The sequence below is a fragment of the Colossoma macropomum genome, unplaced genomic scaffold, assembly GCF_904425465.1.
Source record: "Colossoma macropomum unplaced genomic scaffold, Colossoma_macropomum, whole genome shotgun sequence".
Taxonomy (NCBI): Eukaryota; Metazoa; Chordata; class Actinopteri; order Characiformes; family Serrasalmidae; genus Colossoma; species Colossoma macropomum.
In genome coordinates, this window is record NW_023494808.1 from 590635 (window position 1) to 599907 (window position 9273).

The 9273-nt window shown below is 43.8% G+C and overlaps 3 protein-coding genes across 3 annotated transcripts in view; all 3 read right to left on the bottom strand.

Moving 5' to 3' along the window:
- The window catches only part of LOC118798377, a 77152-nt gene extending 71028 nt beyond the window's left edge, over nt 1-6124 (bottom strand). Inside the window, exons 1-27 of the mRNA XM_036557808.1 lie at nt 6029-6124; nt 5764-5876; nt 5549-5655; nt 5239-5415; nt 4906-5115; nt 4703-4800; nt 4578-4606; nt 4442-4463; nt 4298-4325; nt 4127-4211; nt 3887-4033; nt 3590-3798; nt 3377-3480; nt 3092-3210; nt 2824-2988; nt 2495-2697; nt 2230-2342; nt 2015-2121; nt 1705-1881; nt 1373-1581; nt 1170-1267; nt 1045-1073; nt 909-930; nt 765-792; nt 594-678; nt 354-500; nt 57-265 (exon numbers count right to left, since the gene is read on the bottom strand). Of these exons, the coding sequence (XP_036413701.1) occupies nt 57-265; nt 354-500; nt 594-678; nt 765-792; nt 909-930; nt 1045-1073; nt 1170-1267; nt 1373-1581; nt 1705-1881; nt 2015-2121; nt 2230-2342; nt 2495-2697; nt 2824-2988; nt 3092-3210; nt 3377-3480; nt 3590-3798; nt 3887-4033; nt 4127-4211; nt 4298-4325; nt 4442-4463; nt 4578-4606; nt 4703-4790 (2423 nt within the window). The 5' untranslated portion in view covers nt 4791-4800; nt 4906-5115; nt 5239-5415; ... (1 more) ...; nt 5764-5876; nt 6029-6124. The remainder of the gene's footprint in view (nt 1-56; nt 266-353; nt 501-593; nt 679-764; nt 793-908; nt 931-1044; nt 1074-1169; nt 1268-1372; nt 1582-1704; nt 1882-2014; nt 2122-2229; nt 2343-2494; nt 2698-2823; nt 2989-3091; nt 3211-3376; nt 3481-3589; nt 3799-3886; nt 4034-4126; nt 4212-4297; nt 4326-4441; nt 4464-4577; nt 4607-4702; nt 4801-4905; nt 5116-5238; nt 5416-5548; nt 5656-5763; nt 5877-6028) is intronic.
- Nucleotides 4921-7823, bottom strand: LOC118797681. Its single transcript, XM_036556957.1, has 11 exons — nt 7659-7823; nt 7419-7565; nt 7122-7330; nt 6909-7012; nt 6624-6742; nt 6356-6520; nt 6118-6227; nt 5764-5876; nt 5549-5655; nt 5239-5415; nt 4921-5115 (listed from the first exon to the last, which is right to left on the bottom strand). Exons 2-11 carry the CDS (start codon nt 7527-7529, stop codon nt 4921-4923), a joined length of 1410 nt encoding a protein of 469 aa, XP_036412850.1. The 5' UTR covers nt 7530-7565; nt 7659-7823.
- Nucleotides 7824-8664: 841 nt separating this feature from the next.
- Nucleotides 8665-9273, bottom strand: part of LOC118798379 — a 7958-nt gene continuing 7349 nt past the window's right edge. The window contains exon 10 of the mRNA XM_036557811.1: nt 8665-8769. Within this exon, the coding sequence (XP_036413704.1) occupies nt 8749-8769 (21 nt within the window). The 3' untranslated portion in view covers nt 8665-8748. The remainder of the gene's footprint in view (nt 8770-9273) is intronic.

The window sequence follows — 9273 nt, forward strand, 5'->3', positions numbered from 1 at the left end:
ACCTCAAGCCATAAATTCCACCTGCGGTGTCCTGAAATTCCGCACTCCATACTTACACAACTTGGTAGGTTTGACAGCTGAAGTTCTTGGAACTGAGACAAGAGAGGAAGTCTACGGACACTGATGACAAAAATGGTCTGAGCCTCGTCTGGAACCACTTGGTGATGAAAACGGAATCCGCAAGCTGTGCATTGCTGAAGTTGTTGACTTTCACCTCACCGATGGCATCAAGAACGTATGGGTCAGGCAGACTGATGTTGAGGGTCTAAATGAGAAAAAAGGGGATACATCAGCATAAAATTTCAAGCAAATACGTCCTTTTTATTGTAGTACTGCTCAACAGTGTTTTCTACCATGTTGGAGTAGGCATCCAGGGCTTCATCCAGAGGTGCTGCAAACTTTTGGAAGAAAAGATTCCAAATCTCCCTGCTGTAGTTCATGCTGCTGGTCAGCTTGCATGCCATGACTTTGACCAGATCACTGGAGGACAGAGCCACCACCTTGAAACAGAAGATGGTGTAAGCAAAGATGGAAAGAAGTTCCTGTGGTTGTATGACCGTCAACATGATTCATAACAGAGACAGAGGCCTTACTGATGAACAGGCGTAGTGAGAGATGCTAAAGTTGCAGAGCTGTGCAGAGACGTTTCCAAAGGACACTTGACTCTGAAGTGGAGGACTGCAGAGAATAAGATTCTGTTAAATCATCTGTAATTGTTTTCACACGTTTACACTGTTTGACCCTTTTAGAACACCAAGACTCACCTCCCTACCCCTTGACAAACGCGTGATGCTGCAAAACAAGGAAAATGCATCAAAAAAGTCAGCATCAGCCTACTGAGAAATCTTTTTGTGACACTGGATCTGAAAGATTAGAAATTTTAAGAAACAAATGTTTTGATCACTTACCATCTACTACTGTCTTCTTGCACTAAAGAAAAAAAAAACAGGGCGATAAAATATGTTTGCAAGTGTTAATAGTTTTTTGTGCATTTCACCGTTTACAAACGTAAGATAAAGCAGTTAATAACAGAATGTTACTTACCACACCAACAGGGACGGGCACTGTGCAATCTAGGGAGGAGTAAAGAAAATACAACATTTAGCTGATGGTAGGGAGAACGCTAAGGAGACACTTACCTTTTTTTGGAATTTGAGATAATCGTGTACCTTTTGGCAAAGTCTGGCTCAGCATTTCTCTGCTTGATCTTAGGTTCTGATCAAGGTCGCGTGGAAGGACTGCCAGACTCATATCCATGCCTTTCAAACTGTGTTAAACAGAAATCATTCAGTTTCTCCGTTTCGCGCCACCAACCATCTTAGCCAATATGTGTTCCAAAAATAGTCCAAGGAAAAGAAAAGGAATCACTCACATTGCCTTGTAGGAGTCACAGCTGAGGTTTCTAGGGATCACGAGCAACCAAGAGGGTCGGAAACTGGCCAGTACAACGAAAAGATTCTCTTGGAACCACAACTCAAACTGACTCGGTGGGAAGACGTTAAATTTGGGAGCAAGAGCCGTCAATGTCACATTCAGAATTGTGTCTCTCACAGCTGCGTTTTCAATGAAGTAAATTTGTTCCTAGAAAGGAAACAATTCACTGGTTTAAGGCCACTCTACGCACTTTGACACATGACCACCATCTTCATTTTTTTCCGTGTTGGCTCATGTCATGTATACATTTCAAAGACAAGTACTGCTTACCTCTTCGGTGACGTTGACAAAAGTCTCAAAGAACACATAGAGCTGCTCCTTCCCAGAGGATGAGAGTATTCCTGTCAGCACTTCCTTCACCAGCGTCTCATTCTCTAGAGCACCACTGGATGGATCTAGTATCAGCTCTGCTTTCTGTTGTGCAGAAAGGGAGTCCAGGACCACCACCTTAGGGGAAGAAAGAAAAGAAATTGCGTTAAAGGTATTTTTCCAACCCTGTAATTGCGGTGCCGTCGTTTGACAGAAAACACCTAGCTGTATTGCTGACAAAGGTCAAGACAACACAAAACGAGCACTTTACCCCAGAGATATTCAAGTCTTTGAGATCAGAGTAGTCAGCTGTTGTCGAGAACAGACCCAAGTTGATTCTCAGCCAGTCAGCGTCACTGTGGATATCCTTTCTGCAAACTGTTCAAACAAGGTCACATTATCAGGCCCCTGCACCTGAGAAACAATGACTGCAAGACATACTGGAAACGCATACACGGCAGCAGAAGCGCGCAGAGGGGTATCTACCTGGTGTGTTTAGCTGTGCAGCAAGATTCTTCAGGTGTTTGACTAAAACCTTTGTTATTTCCTCCCTCCTGCTGGCAGTCATCTTAGAGAACACACTGCTTATTCCTGAAACACTGCGAGAAAACAACAATGTCTTTGATGAGACAGAGACTTGTCCATGGTTCGCCAACCTTCCTCCCACCGCTGCGTTCCTTTCATTTCTAGGTTGCATAGGTACAACACTGGATGACATTGTCAAATCACAGTTTTGAAAGTAGAGACTCACATCACTCGGTAGTTAGTGCAGGTGGTGTTGTTGATGGCTGTTGCTAGCATCTCTGCAGTGAAACTTGCAAGGACAGGGGTCAGCTTGACCTCAAACCAGTCGATCCAGTCAGAGGTCTCAAACTGTGGAAACTTAATGCTGATGATTTTGAAGGTTAGATTCATCATCACATCTCTCACCGCAGGGATGATTTTGCCAACCTGCTGAGAAAACAATGCAACAGGTGTGAGTGGTACTTCAAGCGAATGTCTCGTGTCAGGTCACAGATGCCACCACAATGCAAGGATTGTTGTGCCAGAGGTTTCAGACAGAGAAAGCATATCAGTTACCTCCTGATCAATAAGGGCTGTGAAAAACTCATCCACATTCTTGAAAGCATCGCCTTTCTCTAGTCGGTAGAAGACTAGGTTGATCTGACTTGTACTGTTCAGTGCTCCAGAGGACAGAGTGAGTTCAGCTGCTTGGCTAGGAGTCAGCAGGTCCAAAGAGACAAACTGCAACAAAGCGGACACAGAGACCAGCTTTAGCGCCCGGGGCCGACAGACGACGTCAAACTCGCAACCAAGGTACAATTGATGCAAGCCTGATGTTACTTACGCTGGAGAAATTTTCATTTAGAATTCCAAGATCTTCCAAGGTGGCATAGATGGAGAACTTGCCAAGGTTCTTTGCTAGCCAGTCACCGCTGCCAGAAGTGCTGGAAACACAACCGGGATCTAAAATGATAACAGAGCGGCAGGGAACACAGTCAGAACATTAGAAAGAAAACATGGTTCATTGCATTTAGTTGACCAGCAGTCTAACTTTTGAAGATACAAGAAAAGAAAAGAAGCTAAAGAAGAGAGGGCAGCTCAGGTGTTCAAGCAACATTTCTCCAAATACCTGATAGGTCGTCTCTTGAGAGGAAAGGATAGATGAAATAAGTAAAGATGGACCATTTCTGTTCTTCTTCCATGAGTTGATCTTGCCTGCTAAAAGCCTCCACCCTAAGTTGGATGAAATCAGATCTTGTGATGGATTGTATGCTTGTTCTTTACAAACCTCAAGCCATAAATTCCACCTGCGGTGTCCTGAAATTCCGCACTCCATACTTACACAACTTGGTAGGTTTGACAGCTGAAGTTCTTGGAACTGAGACAAGAGAGGAAGTCTACGGACACTGATGACAAAAATGGTCTGAGCCTCGTCTGGAACCACTTGGTGATGAAAACGGAATCCGCAAGCTGTGCATTGCTGAAGTTGTTGACTTTCACCTCACCGATGGCATCAAGAACGTATGGGTCAGGCAGACTGATGTTGAGGGTCTAAATGAGAAAAAAGGGGATACATCAGCATAAAATTTCAAGCAAATACGTCCTTTTTATTGTAGTACTGCTCAACAGTGTTTTCTACCATGTTGGAGTAGGCATCCAGGGCTTCATCCAGAGGTGCTGCAAACTTTTGGAAGAAAAGATTCCAAATCTCCCTGCTGTAGTTCATGCTGCTGGTCAGCTTGCATGCCATGACTTTGACCAGATCACTGGAGGACAGAGCCACCACCTTGAAACAGAAGATGGTGTAAGCAAAGATGGAAAGAAGTTCCTGTGGTTGTATGACCGTCAACATGATTCATAACAGAGACAGAGGCCTTACTGATGAACAGGCGTAGTGAGAGATGCTAAAGTTGCAGAGCTGTGCAGAGACGTTTCCAAAGGACACTTGACTCTGAAGTGGAGGACTGCAGAGAATAAGATTCTGTTAAATCATCTGTAATTGTTTTCACACGTTTACACTGTTTGACCCTTTTAGAACACCAAGACTCACCTCCCTACCCCTTGACAAACGCGTGATGCTGCAAAACAAGGAAAATGCATCAAAAAAGTCAGCATCAGCCTACTGAGAAATCTTTTTGTGACACTGGATCTGAAAGATTAGAAATTTTAAGAAACAAATGTTTTGATCACTTACCATCTACTACTGTCTTCTTGCACTAAAGAAAAAAAAAACAGGGCGATAAAATATGTTTGCAAGTGTTAATAGTTTTTTGTGCATTTCACCGTTTACAAACGTAAGATAAAGCAGTTAATAACAGAATGTTACTTACCACACCAACAGGGACGGGCACTGTGCAATCTAGGGAGGAGTAAAGAAAATACAACATTTAGCTGATGGTAGGGAGAACGCTAAGGAGACACTTACCTTTTTTTGGAATTTGAGATAATCGTGTACCTTTTGGCAAAGTCTGGCTCAGCATTTCTCTGCTTGATCTTAGGTTCTGATCAAGGTCGCGTGGAAGGACTGCCAGACTCATATCCATGCCTTTCAAACTGTGTTAAACAGAAATCATTCAGTTTCTCCGTTTCGCGCCACCAACCATCTTAGCCAATATGTGTTCCAAAAATAGTCCAAGGAAAAGAAAAGGAATCACTCACATTGCCTTGTAGGAGTCACAGCTGAGGTTTTCTAGGGATCACGAGCAACCAAGAGGGTCGGAAACTGGCCAGTACAACGAAAAGATTCTCTTGGAACCACAACTCAAACTGACTCGGTGGGAAGACGTTAAATTTGGGAGCAAGAGCCGTCAATGTCACATTCAGAATTGTGTCTCTCACAGCTGCGTTTTCAATGAAGTAAATTTGTTCCTAGAAAGGAAACAATTCACTGGTTTAAGGCCACTCTACGCACTTTGACACATGACCACCATCTTCATTTTTTTCCGTGTTGGCTCATGTCATGTATACATTTCAAAGACAAGTACTGCTTACCTCTTCGGTGACGTTGACAAAAGTCTCAAAGAACACATAGAGCTGCTCCTTCCCAGAGGATGAGAGTATTCCTGTCAGCACTTCCTTCACCAGCGTCTCATTCTCTAGAGCACCACTGGATGGATCTAGTATCAGCTCTGCTTTCTGTTGTGCAGAAAGGGAGTCCAGGACCACCACCTTAGGGGAAGAAAGAAAAGAAATTGCGTTAAAGGTATTTTTCCAACCCTGTAATTGCGGTGCCGTCGTTTGACAGAAAACACCTAGCTGTATTGCTGACAAAGGTCAAGACAACACAAAACGAGCACTTTACCCCAGAGATATTCAAGTCTTTGAGATCAGAGTAGTCAGCTGTTGTCGAGAACAGACCCAAGTTGATTCTCAGCCAGTCAGCGTCACTGTGGATATCCTTTCTGCAAACTGTTCAAACAAGGTCACATTATCAGGCCCCTGCACCTGAGAAACAATGACTGCAAGACATACTGGAAACGCATACACGGCAGCAGAAGCGCGCAGAGGGGTATCTACCTGGTGTGTTTAGCTGTGCAGCAAGATTCTTCAGGTGTTTGACTAAAACCTTTGTTATTTCCTCCCTCCTGCTGGCAGTCATCTTAGAGAACACACTGCTTATTCCTGAAACACTGCGAGAAAACAACAATGTCTTTGATGAGACAGAGACTTGTCCATGGTTCGCCAACCTTCCTCCCACCGCTGCGTTCCTTTCATTTCTAGGTTGCATAGGTACAACACTGGATGACATTGTCAAATCACAGTTTTGAAAGTAGAGACTCACATCACTCGGTAGTTAGTGCAGGTGGTGTTGTTGATGGCTGTTGCTAGCATCTCTGCAGTGAAACTTGCAAGGACAGGGGTCAGCTTGACCTCAAACAGTCGATCCAGTCAGAGGTCTCAAACTGTGGAAACTTAATGCTGATGATTTTGAAGGTTAGATTCATCATCACATCTCTCACCGCAGGGATGATTTTGCCAACCTGCTGAGAAACAATGCAACAGGTGTGAGTGGTACTTCAAGCGAATGTCTCGTGTCAGGTCACAGATGCCACCACAATGCAAGGATTGTTGTGCCAGAGGTTTCAGACAGAGAAAGCATATCAGTTACCTCCTGATCAATAAGGGCTGTGAAAAACTCATCCACATTCTTGAAAGCATCGCCTTTCTCTAGTCGGTAGAAGACTAGGTTGATCTGACTTGTACTGTTCAGTGCTCCAGAGGACAGAGTGAGTTCAGCTGCTTGGCTAGGAGTCAGCAGGTCCAAAGAGACAAACTGCAACAAAGCGGACACAGAGACCAGCTTTAGCGCCCGGGGCCGACAGACGACGTCAAACTCGCAACCAAGGTACAATTGATGCAAGCCTGATGTTACTTACGCTGGAGAAATTTTCATTTAGAATTCCAAGATCTTCCAAGGTGGCATAGATGGAGAACTTGCCAAGGTTCTTTGCTAGCCAGTCACCGCTGCCAGAAGCGCTGGAAACACAACCGGGATCTAAAATGATAACAGGGCGGCAGTGAACACAGTCAGAACATTAGAAAGAAAACATGGTTCATTGCATTTAGTTGACCAGCAGTCTAACTTTTGAAGATACAAGAAAAGAAAAGAAGCTAAAGAAGAGAGGGCAGCTCAGGTGTTCAAGCAACATTTCTCCAAATACCTGATAGGTCGTCTCTTGAGAGGAAAGGATAGATGAAATAAGTAAAGATGGACCATTTCTGTTCTTCTTCCATGAGTTGATCTTGCCTGCTAAAAGCCTCCACCCTAAGTTGGATGAAATCAGATCTTGTGATGGATTGTATGCTTGTTCTTTACAAACCTCAAGCCATAAATTCCACCTGCGGTGTCCTGAAATTCCGCACTCCATACTTACACAACTTGGTAGGTTTGACAGCTGAAGTTCTTGGAACTGAGACAAGAGAGGAAGTCTACGGACACTGATGACAAAAATGGTCTGAGCCTCGTCTGGAACCACTTGGTGATGAAAACGGAATCCGCAAGCTGTGCATTGCTGAAGTTGTTGACTTTCACCTCACCGATGGCATCAAGAACGTATGGGTCAGGCAGACTGATGTTGAGGGTCTAAATGAGAAAAAAGGGGATACATCAGCATAAAATTTCAAGCAAATACGTCCTTTTTATTGTAGTACTGCTCAAGAGTGTTTTCTACCATGTTGGAGTAGGCATCCAGGGCTTCATCCAGAGGTGCTGCAAACTTTTGGAAGAAAAGATTCCAAATCTCCCTGCTGTAGTTCATGCTGCTGGTCAGCTTGCATGCCATGACTTTGACCAGATCACTGGAGGACAGAGCCACCACCTTGAAACAGAAGATGGTGTAAGCAAAGATGGAAAGAAGTTCCTGTGGTTGTATGACCGTCAACATGATTCATAACAGAGACAGAGGCCTTACTGATGAACAGGCGTAGTGAGAGATGCTAAAGTTGCAGAGCTGTGCAGAGACGTTTCCAAAGGACACTTGACTCTGAAGTGGAGGACTGCAGAGAATAAGATTCTGTTAAATCATCTGTAATTGTTTTCACACGTTTACACTGTTTGACCCTTTTAGAACACCAAGACTCACCTCCCTACCCCTTGACAAACGCGTGATGCTGCAAAACAAGGAAAATGCATCAAAAAAGTCAGCATCAGCCTACTGAGAAATCTTTTTGTGACACTGGATCTGAAAGATTAGAAATTTTAAGAAACAAATGTTTTGATCACTTACCATCTACTACTGTCTTCTTGCACTAAAGAAAAAAAAAACAGGGCGATAAAATATGTTTGCAAGTGTTAATAGTTTTTTGTGCATTTCACCGTTTACAAACGTAAGATAAAGCAGTTAATAACAGAATGTTACTTACCACACCAACAGGGACGGGCACTGTGCAATCTAGGGAGGAGTAAAGAAAATACAACATTTAGCTGATGGTAGGGAGAACGCTAAGGAGACACTTACCTTTTTTTGGAATTTGAGATAATCGTGTACCTTTTGGCAAAGTCTGGCTCAGCATTTCTCTGCTTGATCTTAGGTTCTGATCAAGGTCGCGTGGAAGGACTGCCAGACTCATATCCATGCCTTTCAAACTGTGTTAAACAGAAATCATTCAGTTTCTCCGTTTCGCGCCACCAACCATCTTAGCCAATATGTGTTCCAAAAATAGTCCAAGGAAAAGAAAAGGAATCACTCACATTGCCTTGTAGGAGTCACAGCTGAGGTTTCTAGGGATCACGAGCAACCAAGAGGGTCGGAAACTGGCCAGTACAACGAAAAGATTCTCTTGGAACCACAACTCAAACTGACTCGGTGGGAAGACGTTAAATTTGGGAGCAAGAGCCGTCAATGTCACATTCAGAATTGTGTCTCTCACAGCTGCGTTTTCAATGAAGTAAATTTGTTCCTAGAAAGGAAACAATTCACTGGTTTAAGGCCACTCTACGCACTTTGACACATGACCACCATCTTCATTTTTTTCCGTGTTGGCTCATGTCATGTATACATTTCAAAGACAAGTACTGCTTACCTCTTCGGTGACGTTGACAAAAGTCTCAAAGAACACATAGAGCTGCTCCTTCCCAGAGGATGAGAGTATTCCTGTCAGCACTTCCTTCACCAGCGTCTCATTCTCTAGAGCACCACTGGATGGATCTAGTATCAGCTCTGCTTTCTGTTGTGCAGAAAGGGAGTCCAGGACCACCACCTTAGGGGAAGAAAGAAAAGAAATTGCGTTAAAGGTATTTTTCCAACCCTGTAATTGCGGTGCCGTCGTTTGACAGAAAACACCTAGCTGTATTGCTGACAAAGGTCAAGACAACACAAAACGAGGCACTTTACCCAGAGATATTCAAGTCTTTGAGATCAGAGTAGTCAGCTGTTGTCGAGAACAGACCCAAGTTGATTCTCAGCCAGTCAGCGTCACTGTGGATATCCTTTCTGCAAACTGTTCAAACAAGGTCACATTATCAGGCCCCTGCACACTGAGAACAATGACTGCAAGACATACTGGAAACGCATACACGGCAGCAGA

Coding starts and splice junctions, on each gene's coding strand:
- LOC118797681 (XM_036556957.1), bottom strand. CDS start 7,529: ATGGCATGCAAGCTGACCAGCAGCATGAACTACAGCAGGGAGATTTGG. Junction 6,743..6,908: donor CTCAAGAGACGACCTATCAG/GTATTTGGAGAA, acceptor TTATCATTTTAG/ATCCCGGTTGTGTTTCCAGC. Junction 6,228..6,355: donor CAGCCCTTATTGATCAGGAG/GTAACTGATATG, acceptor GTTTCTCAGCAG/GTTGGCAAAATCATCCCTGC.